The sequence below is a fragment of the Myxocyprinus asiaticus genome, chromosome 32 (assembly GCF_019703515.2).
Source record: "Myxocyprinus asiaticus isolate MX2 ecotype Aquarium Trade chromosome 32, UBuf_Myxa_2, whole genome shotgun sequence".
NCBI lineage: Eukaryota > Metazoa > Chordata > Actinopteri > Cypriniformes > Catostomidae > Myxocyprinus > Myxocyprinus asiaticus.
In genome coordinates this window covers 28,871,432-28,897,254 of record NC_059375.1, presented here as the reverse complement: position 1 = coordinate 28,897,254, position 25,823 = coordinate 28,871,432, and the positions used below count along the sequence as shown (strand labels likewise).

At 37.2% G+C, this 25,823-nt stretch overlaps 1 protein-coding gene and 1 long non-coding RNA gene across 4 annotated transcripts; one reads left to right on the top strand and one right to left on the bottom strand.

Annotated features, from left to right (window-relative positions):
- The first annotated feature begins 204 nt into the window (after positions 1 to 204).
- Positions 205 to 14,079, top strand: znf646 (zinc finger protein 646). 3 transcript variants are annotated; one of them, XR_007894276.1, is made up of 5 exons: positions 205 to 369; positions 4,455 to 7,368; positions 8,168 to 9,262; positions 11,709 to 13,096; positions 13,179 to 14,079. XR_007894276.1 is itself a non-coding variant. In XM_051667145.1 (4 exons), exons 2-4 carry the CDS (start codon positions 4,691 to 4,693, stop codon positions 12,604 to 12,606), a joined length of 4,671 nt encoding a protein of 1,556 aa, XP_051523105.1. In that variant the 5' UTR covers positions 205 to 369; positions 4,455 to 4,690; the 3' UTR covers positions 12,607 to 14,079. The 3 variants fall into 3 exon arrangements, 2 of the variants coding, with proteins under 2 accessions (XP_051523105.1, XP_051523106.1); XM_051667145.1 differs by having other exon boundaries at positions 11,709 to 14,079; XM_051667146.1 differs by lacking the exon at positions 205 to 369 and adding an exon at positions 2,000 to 2,142 and having other exon boundaries at positions 11,709 to 14,079.
- Positions 14,080 to 17,036: 2,957 nt separating this feature from the next.
- On the bottom strand, positions 17,037 to 25,335 carry LOC127423100 (uncharacterized). The gene is made up of 5 exons (XR_007894277.1): positions 25,117 to 25,335; positions 19,830 to 19,934; positions 19,412 to 19,549; positions 17,367 to 17,419; positions 17,037 to 17,185 (listed from the first exon to the last, which is right to left on the bottom strand). It is a non-coding gene; the product is annotated as an uncharacterized LOC127423100 (long non-coding RNA).
- Positions 25,336 to 25,823: the final 488 nt, after the last annotated feature.

Genomic DNA, 25,823 nt, shown 5'->3' with positions numbered 1-25,823 from the left:
CGTATGCCCACTTCAACGTACGTGTATGCGAGACTGTTCTGTGCATTTGCAGTTACATAACAACATGTGTAAATTGAATAGAGACACTAAAGGTGTGGTTAGGTAAATTGTTCCACACATTGCAACTGTTTATATGTGTTGAAGGCAACAGCTCCTATAAAGTCGTTAGACAAGAAGAAGACGGACTTTTTCCGCTGATGCACATTTCCTGTTTCCTAGCAAGAAGAGCAGGAAGTGAGTCGAGTGGGATGGGGGAAAAGACAATTGGTAGAAAAGGGGCACGAACACGCCCGTCCTGTAACTACAATAAAGTGCACGGAATGCCTACATCACAAGCACCAACACCGCACATGGATTCTCCAGCGTTAAGTATGTATTTTCCAAGTGTAATTTTGTGCAGAATCAGTTGATTAAATTTAGCCGCAGTTGTTAGCCACCAGATGCTAATTAGCTTGCATAGCGATTGGATGCTACTGTCTCTCCCAAATAGACTTGGGTAATCAAAATAAGGGTGTTTTATATCTATTGTATTCATTTAGATCGTGTTTAGAGTACTGTTAAATCGCATAACCTTTATTAACTTACTGTCAAGTTTGTGTTAGGTAGCTTGCCATTTGGCTACTGTGCTATTTACACTTTACTGTGTAAAAAGAGCTCCATTGTGTGAGGCAGTCTGTCATCTAGCTGCTGGAGCTCGTAAGTGGAGTCAGACCCCGACGGATGTACTGTGTCAGCGTTATTTTATAGGATGATGTTATCTTTTAAAGTTAAACACTGAGAAAAAGAAGAAAAACTGGTACACGACAGAACACCTCAAGTGTCAACTAACGGTTTCAGGATTGTTTTGATGGTAAATGGGTTTAGTTTGTTGTATAAACCCCTGCATGTACCCGTCTAATTGTATAACGTGCAAAGTTGCTTTTATAAAGAATTGAGTGTCTGAGAGTCCTCCAACATTTCATTTGGTTTGCATTTACATTCATTAATTTCACAGACGCTTCTATCTAAACCACTTGCAAATGAGGAATACAACAAAAGCGATTCATTCCAAAAAGGCAATAACATTAGAAGTACTGCACTATAAAGTCCAAATACTTTTGAAATGTATTCCACTACAGATTACAGAATACATGCTGTAAAATGTAATTTGTAACGTATTCTGTTAGATTACTCAAGGTCAGTAACGTATTCTAAATACTTTGGATTACTTCTTCAGCACTGGTAGATTTTTTTCACTTGTTTTGACTATAAAAACTCTGCCAGTACAGTAAGACAAAATACACATGTTAAAAATACATTCTCTGAAAAACCTAAATATCTCATGCAGTGTTGTTTCTAAAACCAGATAAATCTAATTGATCTTGTTTTAAGGATTTTTAGATATTTTTACAGAAAAACAATTAAAAAAATTATTATCAGGAATATGATTTTTGCCCTAATATCAAAGGTCTTACTAGAAAAAAAGAAATTATGATCTTACGTGAATTTTCTTGATAAATAAATATGATCGTGCCTGGTAACATGTGCATGTAAAATGGCTAGAAATAGCATTTTAGCTTAACGTAAAGCTGACAATTTACACAAGGTTTATTTCTGTCTGCTCGTATGAATGCAACACATCATAAGAAAGTGTTTCACCGCTGTACAAATGCACTTTGGATCACATCATTTATATGTCTAAATGTTTTCCAATTGAAATGACTAAATATTAAATGAAACAAATGACTATAAAATGCGAAGTAATCTCTTCAGTAATCAAAATAATTTTTGAATGTAACTGTATTCTAATTACGAATGATTTAAATTGTAACTGTTGTGGAATACAGTTACTTATATTTTGTATTTTAAATACGTATTCCCGTTACTTGTATTATGTTACTCCCCAACCCTGGATACGGGTCAGGAGCTTCAGTTAATGTTCACTTCAACCATCAGAATGGGGACAAAAATGTGATCTCAGTGATTTGGACCGTGGGATGATTGTTGGTGCCAGGCGGGCTGGTTTGAGTATTTCTGTAACTGCTGATCTCCTGGGATTTTCATACACAACAGTCTCTAGAATTTACTCAGAATGGTGCCAGAAACAAAAAACATCCAGTGAGCGGCAGTTCTGTGGATGGAAACACCTTGTTGATGAGAGAGGTAAATAAAGAATGACCAGACTGGTTCAAACTGACAGAGTCTACGGTAATTGTGGTGAGAAGAATAAATGTGGGTTGGCGCTGTTTTGGTGGCACGAGGGGGACCTACACGATATTAGGCAGGTGGTTTTATTGTTGTGGCTGATCGGTATATTCAACTCGGGGGAAAAAATTAAGAGACCACTGCAAAATTATCGGGTAATTATAGCCAATTGTACACACACCAGGCTATAGATGAAGTTTTGTCTAAATTGTGAGAATGGCATATGATAGTCTTGGAAGCATCAGTACATTACAAGCAGTGGTTAATTTGTAAAAAAAAAAAAAAAAAAACTAAGAAAGGTGCACTCCAATTTCTATATTTCACAGTTTTGCTATAGAAATGTTACAACAAGAGTAATTTCTTATTTTATATGTCAGTAGATAAAAATGAAAATGAAACCATAATAAAGACTCACAGTCCTACTAAATCTTGTGAATTCCTATTGAGTTATCTCTTGCAAGCTTCAGTGAACAACATTCAATAGAATGTTTCTTAAGAAATATTTGTCATTTAGGTCCATTTTGCACTAAATTATGCTAAAGCAATCTAATACTCTTATATTGTGTGTTACATGCATCCAAAATGGGGAGGCCACTGTTCTTTTTTGTCATGTCAAATATGGACATTAGAAGAACAATCGATTAATTCATGCATACCTCACAGGCCAAATGACAGGGACTTCCTCATACCATATCATTACTATTTTGTCTTTATAACCTTTTTAAGCATAAAATATTTTTTGGACTGATGGAACATGTAGTAATTAAACAAATAAACTATTAAGGCAATATTTTCCAATCTCTTGTATGTTCATATGTTTATTATATGCATTATAGAAAAGACAAAGCTGTCACCGGCCCTGCAGCTGTCATTTCCATGCTGCATATTCTGTAAATAATAGGTCATCCTTTTTGCCTCATTCTATCCACATTAGAAGCAGTAGATTATGTGTAATTTGTAATGTTTACATTCTGCATTTAGTGCAAAGATTCATGGTACTTTAGCTATACGTGGTCATAATATGCAGCTGGTACTCCCGGTTGTATTTTACTATGTCCTAAAACACTAGTCATAGCGATATCTTACCTTCCTTTCTCTTCTTTTTAAAGAAGGTCAAAATATTTCCTTGAACTGTTCTCTTGGCCATTTTTAATGGTTCGCAAAACTTGACGAAAACTTGCATTACCTTCAGTGGCATATGTTTCATGTGAACACTGGGAAGGACATGTTAAACTCCAACAGAAAACACCGGTGTGTTTTCACAGTGGAGAGAGATTACCAGATTGTGCCGAAAAAGCATAACAATGGCAGAATATTTCCAAATTCTGAAAGTGTAAATCTACACAGCTTGTCTAAGTCTGTTAAATATCATACTTAGAGAATTAAAATAGTTTACTTGCATTAGTTCTAAGTAATATATGACACAGTTGATCTAAACGGGATGTAAGGGGGATGGCAGTTTTACTAAGGGGGATGTTTTTTGTAATTTCTTCTGCTCGCATCCCCCTTAACTCGAGTCCTGATTACAATCCAATCAGACAAAAAAATAAGATTCAAAATTATATGAAATATGTTTTTATTAACATAGGATATAATAATAGTTATGTTAGAATACATGCCTGTAAGTTTTTCTCATTTTTTTTCATATTTACATGAATTACATAGTTACCCATTGGTTATGTACACTTGAAGCTTATGTCCAGTGTTGGCTAAGTTACTCAAAGAAAAGTAATTTAATACAAATTACTTATTACTTTTAAAAAAATAGTAATCAGATTACTGACTTTACTGATTACTTTTAAGTTACTTTCTTGGACCCCATAACAAAAGCTTCTGTTTTTCCACTCAATGAATAAAAAATAATGTCTATATTCTTATAGTTGTCACAGAAATGTAAACAGATGTACAAAATAACGAAATTCGTCTTTTAAATGTATTCTACTTAAGGAATATTTAGAAATATGTGTAAACCTAGTAATGTACTTAAAAGTAATTAACTTCAAGTCACTAACTGTAATCTGATTACAATAATTTGAAATGTAATGCACTACAGTGCTTTTTGTATTTAAAAGTAATTAGATTACTATAGTAATAATAAATTACTTTGAAATTAGATTACACCCAACACTGCTTTTAACTGTGTCTCACTTGAGAAAGCAATGTAAATTATTGCTTTTTATTTTTGCTTTTTGTGATTATTGACTGTCATGTTATACAGCTGCCCCTGTCTTAACTTTTTGCTAAATAATGTATGGGTTTTTCCATTACAGATTACATTTTTTGCCTGAACGCTCATCATCATCAACTCAACGACATATTTCCAATGGAATGGAACAGAATGTATTCTCAGCTAAATTTTTAAATGTTGCTTCTCCATTCATACCTCACCGAACAAGGCCATTTGATAATAGTCAGGACAAGGACCTCACCTTTACTAAGGGGTGTGTCCCTCACACTCATTCAAACTGGCTCTTATTGACATTTCTCATCATTATATTGTACCATTATGGCTATGCAAGAGCCAGGCCGTACCAAAGGCTTTTCCTGTAGACAGTGTGGTGTAGTATTTGCAAGCATGCCCAGCCTTTCGGAGCATACAGACACTTATCATCAGTCAGAGGGAGAACGGAAGTTCAAATGTGAGGAATGTGGACGGGGCTACAGGCATGCTGGCAGTTTGGCTAACCACAGGAAAACGCATGAGGTTGGCTCGTTTCAGTGTCATATATGTTCCAGGAAGCTCTTCAATGCATTGGCTCTCAAAAGCCATTTGCGTATCCATACATCTAGAAAGAAATATTCTTGCAATGAATGCGGAAAGGCTTTTCGTCTGGCAGCCCAGTTGGCCACCCATCAAAAGGTCCATCGCAATAAAGAGTCTCAAGGGTGGACAAGGATGAATGATTCTGCAAGAAGTCATATCGAAAGTGGTTATAAAGATGATGATTTGCCGCATCTAGATGAGATGGATTTTGACATTATGCCAGATCTGCAGCCAGACATGAAGCTGAACATTGCTCCTGTGAGCAGCCTTAGTAATGGTGTTGTGTCAGAACATGTTCCAAGCTCCAACCCAGATAGTGACACGGCAGCTGATGATGATGCTGGAGACAGGCCGTTTAAATGCAACTTGTGTGACAAGACATACAGACATCACGGCAGCTTGATAAATCATAAAAAAACTCATCAAATGGGAGTATTCGAGTGTCCAATGTGTTTCAAACAGTTGAACAACCTTGCTGCTCTTAATAGTCACCAGCGAATCCACAGTAAAACTCGAGGGCGTCCCATTGCGCAGACCTCTGCCCTCACTGACTGTAAGCCAGAGCTTACTTCTCATGTTATGCCACAGAATGGTGATGCTAATGTACATTTTTGTCACCTTTGTCAGGTTGCATTTCCAAACGATGATGAGTTTCAAAATCACATTCTGCTGCACAACTCCTCCTCTGTGTCATTTGAGCTCCCTACTAGCCTGTCAGAGGAGCCTAATTTTTCTTACAATGATAGTATTACACATTCCCCAGAGTCCACTCCCTATCCCCCCTGTAGTGACACTCCACCATTGCCTCCATTACTAGACAGACCTGTTGATTATGACCAATCAGAGGGGCCGATGGAAAACGGTCATATGTATGTACCCAACACTTTAGATAATTTAACTATTCATGCTCAGGGACAGCAAATGGCCCTTCCATCTGAGAACCTCAGTCTTGATCAGTCATCACAGACTGTTGATAACGTCAAAGTAGAAGATGCTGGAAGTTCTGAGCGTCGCTTCAAGTGCCACATATGTGGAAAAAGCTACAGGCATGCAGGTAGTCTCATAAATCACAAACGCTCCCATCAAACAGGGATCTTTCAGTGTTCCATCTGCCGCAAGAACTACCCACATTTGGCAGCTCTGCGGAGCCACCTACGGATCCATAAGGGAAGGCCCACGTCTTTGCCTGTTAGTGCTGAGAGTGACTGGCTTTCCTCTGAGCCCTTGACGCATGAGAACAGGCAGGGATGTTTTCCATCACGTGAAGTAGATGCAAGTGAAATGTCAGGCCTTCCTCGGGATCTGGTAGACTCTGTGCAACATAAATCTGACAAGGAGCTCTTGAACGAGGTGAATGCTACTGAATTTCGTGAGCAGTTTGACAATTCCTTTCAAGAGGAAAGACCAGTGCATCTACCTCAAGATGAACCCCTCATTGAGAGGCACATGTGTGCAGACTGTGGTAAGACATTTACTGATATTGCAGGAATCAAGTCACATATGTGTCCTCTTCTGAATCAGCAGTATCAGTCCATAATGAATGGCACATCCAGCCACGTAGACTTTCACAACACAAAGCATCAACATTTCTTAGGAGAGTCAGGGGAGCATATTGGTTTTGAGGAACACAATGGCAGTGCAGCTGACTACTTTAGTGAGCAGACCTTTAATGACAACATACATGGTCAGATGAGCGACGGTGACGATAATTCTCAGTGTGAAGATGGTGATGAAGAGGATGATGGCGAGATGTATCAGTGCTCAGTGTGTGGGAATCACTACGCTAGCATGCGTGCACTGCGAAGCCATCTCCGAGGTCACACTCAAACTCATGCCACACCATCAGCATCTGGTCCTTCATCCTCATCCTCTCTTGAGGTCAAGAGAGATGAACCGGGTGAAAATCAGCAGGGTGAATGCAGTCTGATTATCTGCAGCACTTGTGGAGAGAGCTTTGCAAAGAAACAGGACCTACAAGCCCACCAGCTCTTGCATAGCAATATAGAAGGCAATCCACCAGAAAAATATGGAAGCGACAACCAGAATGAGATCAAACCAAAAGTGGAAGTAGAGAGTATTATTTGTGGGAAATGTGGCATAAGCTGCATTGATCTTTATCACCTTAATAACCACAACTGCACAGGACAAAGAGATGGATGTGTGGAGGAGAAATGTGAGGAGAAACCCGATCTTGGACGTACATTTCAACAAGAACTCGGGCTTTTGCGGGAGAGTCCACATGATGGAGAGCGGCAGTACAGGTGTGACCAGTGCGGTCGTGTGTACAGACATGCTGGATCTTTGCTCAACCACAAGAAGTCTCACAAAACTGGGGTGTTTCGCTGCTTCGTCTGCCAAAAGCGGTTTTATAATTTGCTGGCCCTCAAGAATCACCAGAGGACACACTTTGATGTTAAAAAGTAAGTTTTAAAATATTAATAGATGTTATAGAGCTGGGTATCAATACAAATGTCCCGATCTGATTTTATTTTGATTCACAAGCTCTCGATTCTATTCCGATTTGATTCGATTCTGATTCGTTTATGTATATTTAATGTATATTGTCCATTTCGCTTACATATGAAAGAAATTCTGTCTGCTGTAAATTATACAGGAAACCTTCAAACATGGTACATTACAAAAACGTTAATTGAAAAAAAAAATTCTACATGGCCTAAACTATGTAGATTTCATTTATTAAGCATACTAAACTTTTAATGTAAAAAAAATCAGTTGGGATTTTAAGAAGGAACTTTAGAATCGTTCAAATTAATATCATGATTAATTGGATATCAATATTTTTACCCAGCCCTAGTAATATATATCTTTAAGGGTTAGTTTACCTGAAAAGGAAAAATTGTCATCATTTACTCACCTTTATGTTGTCCCAAATCCATGTAATGTTTTTTTTTTTTTTTTATGGAACGCAAAAGTAGACGTTAGGCAGAATGTTAGCCTCAGTTACTATTCACTTTTATTGCATCAATGAAAGTGAATGGTAACTAAAGCTACATAGTGCCTAAGATCTCCTTTTGTGTTCCATGGTAGACAGAAAGTCATATGGGTTTGGAACAAAATGGAAAGACTTTTGGATGAACCATCCCTTTAAAATATTTCATTTTGAAAATAAAGTCATTGTATAAGATCAGACATTATCAATGTGTTTTTTCATGTTTATGTGATCTTTTTTTCTTATCTGTTTTTTTTTCTCTCTACCAGGCACACGTGCACAGAATGTGGGAAAGCATTCAAAATCCATAAACAACTATTGAACCACCAGAGGGTACATCAGGAAAACAAGGCTAAGATTGAAGAGCTCAACAAACAAATTCAGACACTCATGCAGATGAGTGGGAATGCCTCGGGGATTGGAATGCTGGCACTTAATTCCGGCAGAAAGAGATTCGGCAGGCGCCGTAAGCACCGGCAGGCTTCTAGTTGTGATCAGTCCAGCCAAGAAAAGGAGGGCCTGATGGGAGATCCCAGTGACCCACGCCCATTTGTCTGCGATCAGTGTGGAAGAAGCTATCGGCATGCGGGAAGCTTGGTCAACCACAAAAACTCGCACAAGACAGGTGAATATTACTGTGCTTTGTGCAACAACACTTATTCCAACCAGTTAGCAATGAAGAACCATTTACGAACACACTTTGCATTCAAGAGACACCGCTGCCAAGACTGCGGGAGGGCATTCAGGGGAAACAAACAGTTACTCAACCACACCTGTTCAACCAACAAAAGAAATGCAGCAGCAAGAGGAAAGTTCAGGGGTCACAAACAAAGAAATGACTTAAAGTGCATTCATTGCCGCCTGGTATTTCCCGATTCTGAACTTCTTGCAGGACACACCTGTAGCAAAGAGACTGGCCCTGATTCTGATCCCCCAGGAAATGCAGATGCTGACAATGATAATGCAACTCTAGAAAAAGAGGAACGACCATTCAAGTGTAATATTTGCAGTCGCAGTTACCGTCATGCAGGTAGCTTGTTAAACCACAAGAATACTCACAAAACAGGCCATTTCACCTGCTCATTCTGTGCCAAGCCCTTTTCCAATCCCATGGCTCTACGAAACCACACTCGCATTCACACACAGAGGAAAAAATATGTCTGCCCCACTTGTGGTAAAGCTTTCCGTCTTTCGAGTATCCTTTATAACCATCAAAAAATCCATGCACGGGCAGTGACTCATTACAGCTGTCACACATGTGGCAAAAGCTTCCAGGGAAGGTCTGGGCTAAAGAGACATCGCTGTTACCGAAACGGCAATCCAAGCTCAACCATTAGTCAAGATGGTGTGGACAAATGCTATATGTGAGTTTTTTTGCTTTAAAGGGATAGTTCATCCAAAAATGAACATTCTGTCTTCATTTATTCTCCCTCATCGTTCCAAACATGTGTGATTTTCTTTCTTGAGTTGAACACAAAAGGAGTTGCGTTTATATCCAAGATTTTCCATGCTGCTCTGTCCCTGGTCACCATTTAATTTCGTTGTATGGAAAAGAATGAAAAAGCAAGTGGTCCAGGGACAGAACAACTTAAACATTCCGCTAAATATCACCTTTTGTATTCCACAAAAGAAAGTCAAACACGTTTGGAACATCATTTTCTCTCTCCATATCTTCATGTCATGTTGTAATAATTTCATTACATTTTATGTTATTGTAATGTATTTTTTTATATGGGTAACCATTTTTATTCACTTGCTTATCACTAGCCTTAGGCAGCACACTGGTTATTAATTGAATATATTATATAGGGATGGGACAATATGTGAAAATACAAAATATCGTAACCACCAAAATGTCAGAATTGTACAATCTCTTTGACTGAAACATATTCTTTTGTACTGTTCTGCTTTTAATGTTAAGACAATAGTTTGAAGGATTTGTTGTGTATGGTGTCATTAGGAAAACATTTAGAATTTTTATCACATACAGTTAAAGAATCTTATAAAATTATTATTATTATTATTTTGGTTTGTTTGGTTTTATTTTTTGTGTATCTTTATGTAGTTTGCAGTTTTTATTGATTGTTTAATTACAACTTGTACTTGCCATGAAATAGCCTTTGATGTGGATATGGCAATAAATACCAAAACTACTTCTACTTGAAAAATTGTGAACCAAAATAATGACAAAACCATATCCACAATTCAACATTTCAAAATTCTGTCCACTTGATCGTAAATGAAATGACCCATTTTTAGAAATGTAAGTTCTGGAATACCTGGGAAATCGGCATGTTTTGTTAAAGTGCTTGAAATTCAACTGGATCATTTCTTACATATAATGTGTGTCCATCAAAGACGAGATCCAGGCACTCCACTTTCATTGAATAATGTGTCTATTAATACCTTTTCTATTTTTACAGTCAGTTGTTGATCAAAAAGTAAAAATAAACATTAATTTTAATCACACATAGCACAGATTCAGTTAACAACTTCTCTCTTGTTAATTTTGCGAGCCTAAACACTTCTGTGATGCTCGTTGAACTGCCACCATTCTTAAAGAGAACTTAAAGGGATAGTTCTCCTAAAAATAAAAGTTCTCATTATTTACTCACCCTCATAACATCCAAGATGTGTAAGACTTTTTTTCTTCTGCTGAACACAAAGATTTTTTGTATTTTTATATCTCAGCTCTGTAGGTCCATACAATGCAAGGGAATGGTGACCAAAACTTGGAAGCTCCAAATAGCACATAAAAGCAGCATAAAAGTAATCCATTCGACTCCAGTGGTTTAATACATGTCTTAAGCGATCTAAACGGTTTTGGGTGAGAAAAGACCAAAATATAACTCCTTTTCACGGTACATCTTATTGCGGTCATTAAGCACAATCATGATTTAATGCTTGATTACCCTTCCTAGTTCTTGATGCATGCGCAGAGCACTAGAAGGTGTAATCGAGCTTGAAATCTTAATCAACAAGGAGACTGCCAATGTCAAGATTTATTGTCTGTTCACTTGCATTGCGAGGACTTACAGAGCTGAAATATAGAAAGTCATACACATCTGGGATGGCATTAGGGTGAGCAAATGATGAGAGAATTTAAATTTTTGGGTGAACTTCATTTAAAGAGTACCATTTTAGCACTTGTTATACAAATGAATGTAAAAAGTGACAGCTCATATCATTATTATACTGTATGCAATTTCATGACTATATTAATTGATAGAATGTAGAATTTTTAAAAAATATTTAAAAACTAAAATGTGATTATTATATGTTATATTACGATGACAGATAAAAACAAAAACAAATGAGCACTTCAAATACCTGAGCTAGGCTAGGTATAGAAACAAGTACAGCTGTTCCTTGCATGTTATAGAGAAGTTTTGATTACACCTCATCATATGTTCTGTTCAGTTATATTGCGTGTCCTCCACCTGATCAACCCGAATGTAGCCAACTATTTTGAAGGTTCATTTGTTTGTGACCTTTTCTTATAGAGAAAGGTGTATGAGATCTCATATTTGTTATTTGAATTTTGAGCATTTATATTTTGTAGTAGAGAAACTTATTCTGATGACAAATTATGATGTGACACTTAGTGTCATTTAAGCGTTGTATCAAATCGAGATTATCAAATCATAAACCTCAAATCGTACATCAAACCGAATTGTGAGATAACCATGTCGTCCCACCTCTAGTATAATATGTAATGTTGCTCCCTTTTAGTTCATATATATATAATATCAATGCATTAATTTGCATTCCTCTTCAAAAACTAATTTGTCTATCTTTGCCTTTGTGCAGGTGTGATCAGTGTGGGCGCTCCTATAGACACGCAGGTTCCCTCCTCAACCACAAGAAGACTCATTCTGCTAACCTCCTAAACTGCACGCTCTGCCTCAAAACATTCACCGACCCTCTAGAATTAGAGAGCCACTCTCAAATGGCTCGCCACTGCTGCCCAGATTGCGGGAAAACCTTCTGTGAGTTTGCACACCTGCAGAGTCACATGGAGGTGCACAGTAAGGGACTCCCCTACTACTGCAACTTGTGTCAGCAGAACTTCCCAAACCTGGCTAGTTTTCAGCAGCACCAGGAACTCCATGGCAGCTTGCAGGGCCAGTCGCACCATCAACAAGGTATGCAGATGCAGCATGATTTAGGCTGGGACTCGGCATTGGACCAACAGATTGGAATTCAGAGCTTTCCAAAGATTGATTCAGCCTTCGGCCGAGTACATGGATTCCCCGAGCCTCATGACCAGCACGAAAGTAGCGAGGAATATGGTAAAGAGGAGAAGAGTCACATTTGTGAGCACTGTGGGCGCACTTACCGGCACGCTGGTTCACTGCTCAACCACAAGAACAGCCACAAGACCGGCTCTTTCTTCTGCTCGGTCTGCCAGAAAGAGTTCACCAATTTAATGGCACTAAAGAATCACCGGCGTATTCACACTGAGCCCAAACGCTATCAGTGCCTGGAGTGTGGCAAGGCCTTCCGGGTCTCCACCCAGCTTATCTGCCACAGGCGCATTCACACCAAAGAGAAGCCTTTCTCATGCCTCCTTTGCGACAAGCGGTTCTCTAGCAAGTCCAACCTTCGGCACCATCAAAAGATGCATCAGAACACCCTACAGACTTACGAGTCCTCCGACATGGATGCTAATGAATTCATGGGACTGGGTGTGGACCCTTTCCTCTGAGGCCACGCTCCAAAGGAATTCAAAATCATATTCTATTACGAGACTTTTCCTCCACCCGAGGCCCAATGCCAATAATCATAAAAGTCAGGGTTTCTGCTGTATTTGTCAAGTTAGTGTCATGCAGATCTTGGCAAGACTTGCCTCCTGTACTGTTGTATTTTCAAATATTGTTCTTTAAAGGACACTTAAGACTTAAGGCATTGATAAGATACTACCTCTGGTAGAGACAGTAATACTGTAGAAATTTTAGAACAAGTGAAGGTGCCTGTCAAAAGACCATTTTAGAGTTTTTTTTTTTTGTGTGTCTCATTTTTAGAGATTTGTTTTGTGTCCCCACACAGTGCACAAAACCATCACAATTGTATGGTACTATGATAGGTCTCAGATTGAGAGCTTGGATGAGCATTTTTATCCAGACTCTTACCCAGCGCTGCCTTCAAGATTAGAGTCCGACCGATTGTTTGGTTGATCTCAAACACAAGTTGGCAAGGTAAAAATGTTTTATGAGGTTAAAAAGGATATGTACTATCCTTCTCATTATGTTTGTGTTAAGTGCTTCCATATATTTTCAGGTTTTTGTACTGCTCATGGTAGATGTGTGCTGTAATCACTTCATCATCGTCTGATTAAGATCAACATGATGTTCCTGTAGTTTCATCATGGATGACACTGGTAAGGCTGTTAAACAGCAAGTGAATAGCCCTTCCCTGAGGCCTGTCCTGTAGAAAATTTCAAATATATTTATTTATTTAAAAAGGACTATTTCTACCTTACATTAATATTTGAAAGTTAAACATATTTCTTGTCTTTGTTATCACTGTTAAATGTGGTACACAATATGCATGGTATTAAATGTGTGCTAAATACTAGATTGGTATTTCTAGATAACGGTTATGAACAGTTAAGAAGTACCTCTTTAAAAGCATTTACAATAGTGTATTTGAAAGAACAACTGAAATGTTTATTTTAGTTTTCTTAGTGCATACTTTTCAAGTGAGTGTTTTATGTAGTGGGAATATGTTCTGCACGACGTGATTTCACAGCACAAACAAGTTATGGACCCAAAAATCCATGATCGGTCGGGCTCTATTAGGGCAGGAATTCACAGACTAAACACCTTTCAATAGTTATTAAAAATGCTCAGGTCTCACAACTTATTAGACACAATGTAAGATACAAAACATTTAGCTTGATTCCTCAAGGGTCAAGGCTTCTATGTCTGTCTTTGATGCCAGATTGAATTTAAATGTGCCATTTTATATAATTGCCCTACTTAGATTAAAATTATTAGTTGGATAGTTTACATTTAAGCCTATAGATTAGTGCTTACAGATTATTTATGAATAGTTGCAAACCTTCATGTATTAATTGCTTATTTGCATTTGATAGGAAACTCACAACTGACTTGTTGAGACTCCCTGTAATCAGTTGCATTTATCTTAATCAAATACAAAATATTTATTTTTGTTCACATGATCAGTTTCTTTCTCAAATAGGGACCTAGATAAGCAGATGCTGTTTAGTAGTAGGTGGTGATGCCCTCAATTTATTGAGCTGAAAAAACAGTATAACTTGTCTTATTTTTTTTATTCTTTTTTTGTCTTATATTGGTTGTAGCACTTGAATCTCTTTGCATGTATATCAGAGTGACAGTGCATTACAAGATTATTTTAGAATACGCAAATTAGAAATGAGCCAATGGATTTTTGTCATATGAATGGATTCATATCGTCACTGAAGAATGAAATGGTGCCTGCAGATACTTTTAGCACATTTAGCAAAAGAAAACATCTACATAACATTAAATTCACAACAAGTGTAGTACAATAGTTGTCTCTTTATTGCATTGAAATGGATCGTTTGCTCTGCAGTCTGTGAAGCAATAATGTCATGGATACACAACCACATTTTCTAACAAATTCATATGTTTGAGGAACACTGGGTCTTACTGTATTGTACATTATTCAATATTGTGTGGAACAAATGTATTCTCTGGGTGAATCTTGTGTTAAACAAAGATGTCAAGGGCAAATTTCTCCCCATATATACAGTACTGTGCATACGTAGTGGGCACTTAAGATGTTTCACAAAACATTTATCTTCAAGGTGCTATATATAATATTTTTATTGTACTAAGTCATAAAATTACCATAATATGTCATTAGAGAATTAGGAAACATGCCAAGTTGAAATACTGGCTTCTCCGATAACAATGCTACAGCCAGTATATTCTACTTTGAAGTTTCCATTCCGGGTCGGAATTTCTGTTTATGTTTTGGCCTGTGTGATCCTGCCCACTCCCCACTCACCAATAGTATTTCGACACCGCCGGGTTGCCAGATTTGAACAAGTTTGCAGGCAAACAACACTGCGTGCTGCAGCCTTGGAAGCCAGCAAACGAACTGGATCAGAGATAACAGATTCCACCTGACCTAAAAATCCTCGCCATCCGTCTAAATACCACCATGACCAGAGGCATAGTAAAACAAGGATAAATATTGGAGTCCTGTTGCGTGTCCTCATTATGGCAACCCTCATAAGCTTCGAGTCTGGGGCAGGGCAGACAACTCCACTATTTTGTATTTGGACTGCAGTACCCATTTCAAACGCTTGTTGTAAATTTTACATATAGCACCTTTAAGATGGTTATTTATAGCTTTAGTGTCAATAGGAAATACAAATTTTACACTCCCAAACATTCCTTTTGCAAATAGAAGAACAGGGAGCCCTGCAAGAGATGGCATGGCTCCCACAGCCCCCAACTGAACATCGTTTCAGTCTGGGATTACAAGAAGAGACTGAAGCAATTGAGACAACCTGAACATATAGAAGAACTGTGGTGAATTCTCAATGAAGCTTGGAACATCCTTTCTGCCAACAACCCAAGAAAAACTGTCCAGGTGTACCTAGGGTAATTGGTGCTATTTTGAAGGTAGTCACACCAAATATTGATTTAGCCTTTTAATGTTTACTGGACTTAGTATGACATTAATTGATAAATGAAAACTATTTGTGGCATTAGTTTTGAAGAAATCCTTACTATGTGACATTTTTCACAAGTACCTAAAACTTTACAGTGCGAAGTACTGTATCTTAAAAAATACATTTGTATTACTATAAGCACATTTCACCCTCATATTCTCATTATCGTAATGCTGGATGCAAAACTGAACACTTAATTTTGTAGTTTTGCTGCAACTTCCATTATTCTCAATGGTGATTCTCATTAGATTTTCATGTATAACAGTATCATTTTTTATTATTTAAATTAGCATAAGTTAAAGACAGGAAAATACATACTACCACAAGAGAAGTAGAATTTCCAATTTTATATTATTTATTCTGGTTTTGGTATGAAATATGACCAGGACATGTTCTTGACAGATTTTGAGAGATTCACACCTTTACTTTTGTTAATTCTGTGCTTGAGATCATTCAAAGAAATCACTTTTATTGACACTTCAGGATCAGCTGTATATATATATAATATATATACTTTTTCTAATGCCCATTGCTTGCTACACACATCTAAACTTGATTTTATCCTGTCATAACATTTCACAAAGCTGAATTGATTAGACACATGAGATTAAAATGCATTGAGATACAAGTATGTAAATATAGCACTAAACTATCTAATGTCTTATGCACATGAAGGCAGGACAATTGAGGAGATTGTAATCAGATTCCTGCAGCTCTCTCATGGAGAATCTGTGTGTCAGCTTGCAACATTCTTGTTTTCACTCTTTTTCAGGACATCGGCTGCTGTGTCTTTGAGAGGCAAAGTAGTGCCAGAGGTGTCTTTTTGTTTTCTGTGTCCCCACATCTCCAAAATGTTCATCAATGCCATAGACAGGCTGCTGAGCCAGTTGGTTTCAGAACTTTGTTGTACAAAGGGCTACGTCTATACAGTGCATAGTATTCAACACAATAAAATATATAATTAAACTGTACAAATGACAGTTACAAATACATTCAAATGGCTATATGCCATACTAAACCTGTTTAGGAGGCATAATTGTGTGAAAGGGTCCTCTTTGACACAATATCTACTATATGTTATAAGGCAGGTTAAAGCTATTTATATTGGGGATGTACACAAATCCAACTTGCAATGAATACTTCAAAAGTGAATCTTCATCTACAATGCAATTGATACATTACAAGTGTACTGTAAATGGCCTTAAACAATTTTTTTGCAAGAACAGTGTAACAAGAGCTCATAGACAGTTTTGCCTGTTGCTAAAGCATTTTTAAGGGTTCCAATAGAGGAAATATCAAAATATGCTATCAAAATATACTGTCCAGAGGATGTCACTTAGCACCGAAGGCTTGCAAATACATTCTGCACACAGTGAATGATAAGGTCTCAGTGCAGCTTTTTTGCTCATGGAAGTACATGAGTGTGTAACCATTCACTATGTGTGATGTAGCTTTCGTATGTAATAAATTAGACAAATCAATTACTACTCGTAGAACACTCTGTGGTTGAGGTACCAGCCAATGTTTCAGTGACTGGAGTATTCATTTACTGGAGTAACAGTCCATTTTCATATCCTACCAGCTTGTGTTCCATAAGCTGCAAACATTTAGAAAATTGTATATTAACAAAACTAAACGGGAGAAGCAAATTCCATTTATGATAGTTATTATTGGATATTCACCACAGTAGTCATACAAATAGTCTAATTTCCTTAATGCATTTCAAAGCAAGCACACCTTGAATTGTTAAAAAAAAGAAAGTGTTGTGTTTGACCTACCTCTTGAAAAACCTAAATTGGATAAAGTGGTCCTATTGTCTCTTCAATTGGCTCTAAATCATGGGCATAAAATCTTTGGTTAGTTTCTTTACACACAAAAGTAAAACAATTTTTATTTTATTTTTGTAAAAATTTTATACAACAGTTTGTTCTGGTCCTCTAATTTAACTGGCCAAGCAGCCATCCAAGAATACTCATATGTAGTATAACAGCACTGAAGCATTTCACCGTTTGTATTACATTTAGGCCACGTCCACACTAATCTGTTTAAGTTTGAAACCGCCATTTTCAGTCTTCAAATACCATTGTTTTCTAAAGTACGGTTATGGAGAGCATTTTCAAAAAAGGCTTTGTTTCGGTGGAGGAAAATGGCGTTCTAGTGTGGATGAAGGGCGTAAATGTAGCGAAATCAATGCGTTTTCAAATGAAAACGTATTAGTGTGAACGTGGCCTTAGTTTTTTTATGTGTTTGCGGTGTTCCAGATAAGAGTATGTAAGCGGTGCAGAGCGGGGAGCAGAGTTGTGGGATTTTGCCTAGAAAGAGGAGAACGTTTTTTTGAAACTCAAAAAGTGTGTGTTTTCTCTCGCTGCAGGATAACTCAGAGTGGAGCTGGAGCGGATTACAGAATCTGAGCAGGGAGTGGAAATTTCTGTCGATTTATTCCCATCACATTACTGTTTCGACCTGTGCGATGCTTGGCGATATGTAAAGCTTGAAGCTTTGATTTCTTTTGGAACTATTTTCATTGGCAAAAAAAAAACAAAACTATGGGTCACTGACAAATAAGGGTTTCTGAGGTGATAAAAATTTGAAATCTTTTAAAAATCTAGTTTAAAACACACTTGTCAAGTTTGTATAAATGTCATCTTTGTGTCCATGTTGGTGTCATACATTTGTTTTTTAAAACATTGGTAAAACTTTACAATAAGGTTCCATTTGTTAACATGAACTAACAATGAGCAGTATTTTTACTGGATTTATTCATCTTAGTTAATGTTAATTTCAACATTTACTAATGCATTTTTAAATCAAACATTGTTTTAGTTAATGCACTATGAACTAACATGAACTAATTGTGTGTTCATGATACCTAATGCATTAACTAATGTTAACTAATAAGAACTTATTGTAAAGTGTTACCAAAACATTTATAGCATTTTCTAAAAAAATAATAAAATAAAATAAAAAATATTCAATGACTTATCAAATGTCATCTAGTGTAGCCATCAAGTAAAATGTATTAAAATAGTTTCCTTGCACCTTGAATACATGAGTGTGCACAATTTAATCGTAAATAAAAAAAAAAAATTCAAACATATTTTAAGGTCAAATATATTCTGTACAAATATCATGAATTTTCTATTCAAGAATATCAAGAAGGCTTGAGGGTATAAAGGAGTGTTCTCTGTTTTATTTTTGTATTTTGATTTTTTTGTCACATGACAACAAAATGGCAACCTACATGTTGGTTAAATGACCTGAATGTAAATTATTTCATATATATATATATATATATATATATATATATATATATATATATATATATATATTATTTATTTTTTATTGTTTCACTGTTTATTTTTTAAGAAAAAATTATAAAAGTTTATTATGCACTACTCATACCAGCATTTCTTTTTATTTTCTTTTATTTCAGCGTTTAATGAGACTTTTATTTTTTTGTCTCCATACGGTTTCACCACATGACATTTTTTAGCCCCAGAAAGAAATATCAAAATGACTTTGAACTCAGTAATTGAAAACATGTTCATAATAGAAGAGTTGTTTTCAAGTAATTGATTTATGTGAATTGCATTTTTAATATATTTTTGAAAAACAATAGATGCTGACAAAAAAATGGCCGTTGCGCCACTGACCCGTATATGAACAACAGGTAGCTGGCCAAATTCGTTTGAATAGCAAGTTATTCTATTTTCATTCTATGTTTATAGAAATGTTGTATAAAAGCATACGAAAAAAAAAAAAAGTGATATTCAACAGCACGAATAAATATACAACGTGCTGTATCAAAATGTTATCATCTTACCTCGTAGTGTCCTCTTGGACCTGCATTGATGTACTAGGACGCCTATGAGCAAGGCTCCAAAAACAATTACAGCTGCCAGGACAGACAAACTGGTAATTGCTGCCACCCTCCAGGAATCCAAAGGCTCTATGGGTGGGCCTTAAAAACACAGGACAATGTTACAGGAAAACCTCCAGCTTTTTACTCAAACTTTTACAGCAAGAATCTGACCACTCTTCTGTACATAAGCTCTGACCTGTTGCAAAACCATCTGATCTTAAACTTATGAACATAGTGTCTATATCTGTTGAACAGCAAGTTAAAGAAATTTTGCTTTGTTCAAAAGATTGTTCAAAGTGTATGTTGTTTATTCAGATCAATTATCATCTTATATTTCAGTACACAAATGAGCTTGTGTGACTGAATATACAGTACTCACATGTGTCACATGATGGGGTTTTCGGGTACTGTTTACATGTAGAACAAGGTACACAATCGTCAACATCTCTATTCCAAAATTCAGATTTCGTACAGAGGGCCGAACCTGAAACAAATGTGCACACAAAAGGTGTCAAATAGCTGTACGGTGTTACAGACAAAACTGACAAAAACAATCTCTGTGTACACATTTCCTGATACCTTAGAGATAGGGTGGGTTAGGAGGTTTGCCTATGGTTAAAATGTGATGTTTTGCATCTGCACGAGAAGATCCAAGAGCCTTCTATGCTGCGCTTCTATTTCACATGAAATTAAATGGGAAATTCCGTTGAAGTGATGTGGTGGTGCTCTCGTGGGGAAATGGTATTACTCATGCTCTGAGTGCGTAAGCAAGTCTAAGTGAGCTGACAGCCAGACAATGATGCAGCCCCCGAGTGCATGCAAAGTGTCCCATTGTGAGTGCTGAAGACATGGAAAAGTGACTTCAACAGAATGTAATGGTTTTGCGAGAGAGAAAGTTTTGCTATCTGTGAGAGCTGCTGGGCCGAAGGTTGTCTTTCACATATGCATGTAATTAGGTGACGCACAGATAGGAAAACCTGGTGACAAAGGTACCACAGAGGCGTTTCACAAAAGCCTACAGCTGCAGTCTACAGATAAACATCTGCAAGCTAATGTCACCTGCAGCAGAATGTGACGTGACTTAAAGAAAACCAGCTGATTCTCATGAAGACGTACAACCTCATAAGTAACTTCCTCTTGAAGGGTGAACTTATAGTAAATGCACTACTTTCCAATGTACATGATTGGCTAGAGAAGTTTCGAGAGCCTAAGCCATACGATTGTGTGTGGAAGTAGATACAGAAGTGTCTCGACCAACTTCAAAGCAGGGAGTAAAAATGGTTCAAGGAACGAAAATGTAAACCAAAAATGAACAACATTTTTTGCAGAACTTAACCGAAAAAAGGAGCAAAGTCCCTTTCAGTTGTTCCAGAGTGAACACATTATTTTTTAATGCTGGTAAAAGTTTAACAACTGAAACCAATACTTTTTTCATGAAACCAAAGGGTTTATTACTATACATTTTTAGAAATTGCACCACTTCCTGTTGCCTGGAAAAATGAGTCTTCTCTCTTTTTAGTAGAATATAAGCATGTGCTTTGATTCTGAATGAAACTACTGCATCACACATTTGTTATAAATTTCTGCAAACAAGAGTGACCCTGGAAATAGAGATGTACTAAGATAACATTCCTGCTCTATCACCACAGTGCCCTTGAGAAATAACAAAATGTATATTTCATCATGCACACCCGAACATGCTTAATGATCAGTAAACATCATCTTCAATTTCAGCCCCCCATGTTGAAGCCTGTTTGAGTATGTATGATAAAATATACAAGTCTATATACCTATTTTTCCTATTTTGTCAATGGAAGCGTAAGCGGTAGTTCTAGCAGGAAGAGTCTGGATCCTTACAATTTCATTCAATCAGGCATCTCATCCAATCACATTACAGCGTCCACTTTATAAGCCTACACACCTGTTCTATTGTTCGCATACTACGGTTGTTTTCACCCCCTCCATCCCAACTCCACCAGTTTAGGTCCTGTCCTGGGCGGGGGTAAGCTCTGCTCCCCTGCCGTCATCGTCTCCGGCAGGATCTGACGGATCAAGTAAATATCTGAGCACTAAACTGTAGGATGGGGCTTATGCCAAATATTATACGTTTCTCTACATTGCAATAATTCCAATCAACCAGAGTGATTTCTGATAGAAATATAATTACTTGAGTGACCTGACATTCAGCTTTACTGCATTAAAAAATTGCTTAACTGAGTGTAGAAAGGGGTTTTGGGAACTTTCCAAGACATTGCCTAATACTTGTTTTATAGTTGTCAATGCATTTACACTTTGTTTTCATTAAAGGAATATTCCAGGTTCAATACAAGTTAAGCTAAATCAACAGCATTTGTTGCATAATGTTGATTATGACCAAAAATTATTTTGATTCATCCCTCCTTTTCTTTAAAAATAATAAAATCGAGGTTACAGTGAGGCACTTACAATGGAAGTGAATGGGGCCAATTTTTGGAAGGTTTAAAGGCAGAAATGTGAAGCTTATGATTTTATAATAGCACAAATTAATTCTCCTGTTAAAAAGCATGTATTATTTGAGCTGTAAAGTTATTTAAATCGTCATTTTAGGGTTTGTTGACATTACATTGTCACTGTGCCTATAACTTTACACAGAAAATGTTAGCAAGCGATTTTATCACACTAAAATTGTTAACACGCATATTGTTTATGTCTTTCGGCTATACTTTTGAAACGGCGAGTATTTTAACTTGGGCTGCAACTAACGATTATTTTGATAATCGATTAATCTAACAATTATCGAGCAATTATTCGACTATTCCGCGATTATTGCAACGATTATTCATCAGCTCTTATCCGACTATTCAGCTTGTGCCCCGACTTAAAACGGGCTTACTAACAATAAAGAGGACAAAATCATCTTTTAAAAATACCTCTAAATGACATTCATTGAATTAAAGGGGAAAAAATACCCTTTATTATGTTTAATTCAGTAAAGAAATTCACTGAAAAAAATCATTTTGTTATCAAGTGTTTTTGTCTTGTTTTCCATTTAAAATAGTCTAAAAATCCTTAAAACAAGATGCATTTACTTGAGAAGCAACATATAAGATATTTATACTTGCTTTAAGAGAATGTATCTTAAATATGTGTATTTTGTATACAAGTGTATTTTGTTCACTTTGTTATACTTCTGCAAGTGCAGTAAAGACAAAATATACTTAGGGTACGTTTACACGACAACGATGTACTGAAAACGGAAAAGTTTTTCTTTTGTGTTTTTGAAAAGTTTCGTGTACAGACGACAACGTTGTCAAAACGATCCCCGTTCACACGGATCTGCGAAAACAACTAAAAACGCTGTATTATGCATGCCAGGCCAGTAGTTGGCGATGTCACTTTGTAAAGAAACACTACACGCCTGCGCACATAAGCATTCTTCCACAGAGCGGTGAAAACAAACAATGAAGATGGCGAAAGCATCGAGCAATTTTGTCTGGACGGACGATGAGGTTGCTTTATTACTACAATTACTTTGCTGAAGAAGCGTCAATAAACAGCACAAACACAGTCCTGTAGTCCGCCATTGTAGTTTTGAATGTCTCACGCATTGTTTTGAAGTATTCGCGCGCATGCCTATACACTGAACACGTAATATGCGTGTGCATGACGTCATCGTTTTCACAAATTCCTCTCCAGTTTTTGTATGTTTACACGAAGACGATAACAGCATCGTTTTCAAAAACATGCACTTTGAAACCGTTTTAAATGTTTGCGTTTTCAGGCCCCAAAACGCCATTGTCATGTAAACGAACAGCCAAAACGCATAAAAAGTTTTCTGTTTTAAGTTGAAAATGTTGTCGTGTAAATGGTCCCTAAATATCTTATATGCTGCTCCTCAGGTTAACGAATCTTTTTTTTTTTTAAAGGATTTTTAGATATTTTAAATTATTAGTATTTTTAATATTATATTCAACATTCTCAGATAACGGGTGCCTGGATAGCTCAGCAAGTAAAGACGCTGACTACCACACCTGGAGTCGCAAGTTTGAATCCAGGGCGTGCTGAGTGACTCCAGTCAGGCTTCCAAAGCAACCAATTGCTCTGGTTGCTAGGGTGGGTAGTCACATTGGGTTAACCTCCTCCTGGTCGCTTTAATGTGGTTCTCGCTCTTGGTGGGGCACGTTGTGAGTTGTGCATGGATGGTGCTAGGTCTCCTTGGTAACTCTCAACAAGCCATGTGAGAAGATGTGCAGATTGACGGTCGCAGAGGTGGCTGAAGAAAATGTACATTATTTTAAAGAAGTTTTTGATATTTATATTGGAAAACAAGCCAAAACAAAAACAAATCAAAATCGTATTTTGTTGCAGTGTATAATGGGGTGAAGACTACCCTCTCTCACCTTTCTGTTCACTTCAATCCATCTTTAACTCACAAAAATACAAACTCTCTCTTATTAATAAAGCTGTGTATTGCCATTTTCTTCACGATAAGAAATGCACAGTGACATATATTATGATTCAATAAGTCGCGAGTCATCACGTTATGATCTAGCTGCAGCAGAGTGTGCATCAGACGGGTGCAGTTTCAATCTCTCCCCCTTAGATCAGGACTCTTCACGCAACTCATAGTAGAGGTGCTGACTGCACAGAAAAATACCAGTTTTGGAGTTTGTAGTTTTTTAAATGATCTGCTTCCGTATTATTTGAACTTTAATAAAGCTATAACGCATTAAATATAACTGCATTAATGTAACACTGAGGTGTTTCCTTTAAAGAGCTCCGGCTCCGCTTACTCCACAACGAGAGTGCTTCTGTATTTACTTATTTGGTATTTTTGTATATTTCGCTCATACTTTGCGATCTACATCACCGGTTTGAAAAGTTTAGAGTGCATCTGGACTGTGAGCTGTTTTCTCCTCTCCTCAGTCTGGCACGAGCTGCAGTGCTGCTCTCGCCTGTCATCATTAAAGTTTAATCACGTTACATTAAATGAGATCAAACGACTATTCGACAACAAAAAATTTTGCCTAAAATTTTTTATTGTCGACATTGTCGATAACGTCGACTAACCGTTTCAGCCCTAATTTTAACATTGCAGATTGGCCCCATTCACCTCCATTGTAAGTGCCTCACTGGAACACATATTTTTGCCTTTTTTTAAAGAAAAGGAGGTGCAAGACAAAATTATTTTTTGTGGTAATCAACATTGTGCCACAAATGCTGTCGATTGAGCTTAACGTGTATTGAGCCCGAAATATTCCTTTAAGAGCAAACAATTGAAACGGTTGCAGCAATAAAAAACACTTTGGCTAAGTAACAAATGTACCACAATGGTTCCCCATGGAAAGCTGAAGCCTCTTGTGCTGCAATGTTCTCAGCAGGGCACAGTACATCCCATGGAGCGGGAGGGAGTGAAATAAGAGCATTGGAATGCGGAACCGGTGGGAACTGTCACTGGTAAAGGAAGATATTACGAATGAGTCACTTCACCGTCATTAACTCCACTGTTTCCAGGTCTCTCCATGTTCAAATGAGAAAGCACTTCTTTCAGAAATAAAAGAGGTTGGAACTTTTATGTTTTACAACATCTACAGACAAAACTAATCTTAAATGCCTCGTATTTTGAGCTCTATATAATAACATGAATCACACAAATATGTGTAGTAAGAAAATCCTAATATTCTTACTTTTATCCGCGTTTATCCCATCAATAAGCGTGGCGACGACTAGAGTAATCCAACAGAGGGCACGCGACGTAGCATCGGGATCCATTGAGCTATATATAAATCCCACAACGATTTCAAAACATTAAAAGCCACAATTGGGTTTCAAGTATGGCTAAAGAAGCGCGTGTGAATGACCCATCCCAAACTTTCAGCCTTGTTTTAATAGCGCCCACACCCACGCGCTGGGTTCAACGCATCTATGAGTCATTTCCGAAGTACTGTGCAGAGATTTTGTGGTCGTGTCTCAAAACCTAGTAAGGTGCCTGTGTAGAGGGCGTTATTGGGCATCAGAGGCGCGTTTGTAAAGAGGTATTTATACATAGTCACATAATAACATCAGAGAAAATAGTTTTACATAAATCTAGCAAATATCACCTCAAATAGCGCGTTTTGCATGTCTAATATGAACTAACAACATGATGTCGAGGTAGGCAGCTCACGAGCTTTTGAGACACGGCCATAGAATCTCTGTATACACAGCAGTATATACTACGAGGAACCCGTCACTGCAGGCAGACACGCTCAACACAGCATATTCTGCGTGAACAGTTTCGTTTTCACTCTTAAGGGCTACATTTACGCGAAAGAGTAACCAAGTATAACCCAGCCTCTTATTCAATGGAAATATAAGATACTGTATTACTGGTCCTTCGTATTAACGGGAATAT

Coding starts and splice junctions, on each gene's coding strand:
- znf646 (XM_051667145.1), top strand. CDS start 4,691: ATGGCTATGCAAGAGCCAGGCCGTACCAAAGGCTTTTCCTGTAGACAG. Junction 7,369..8,167: donor ACACACTTTGATGTTAAAAA/GTAAGTTTTAAA, acceptor TCTCTCTACCAG/GCACACGTGCACAGAATGTG. Junction 9,263..11,708: donor GGTGTGGACAAATGCTATAT/GTGAGTTTTTTT, acceptor GCCTTTGTGCAG/GTGTGATCAGTGTGGGCGCT.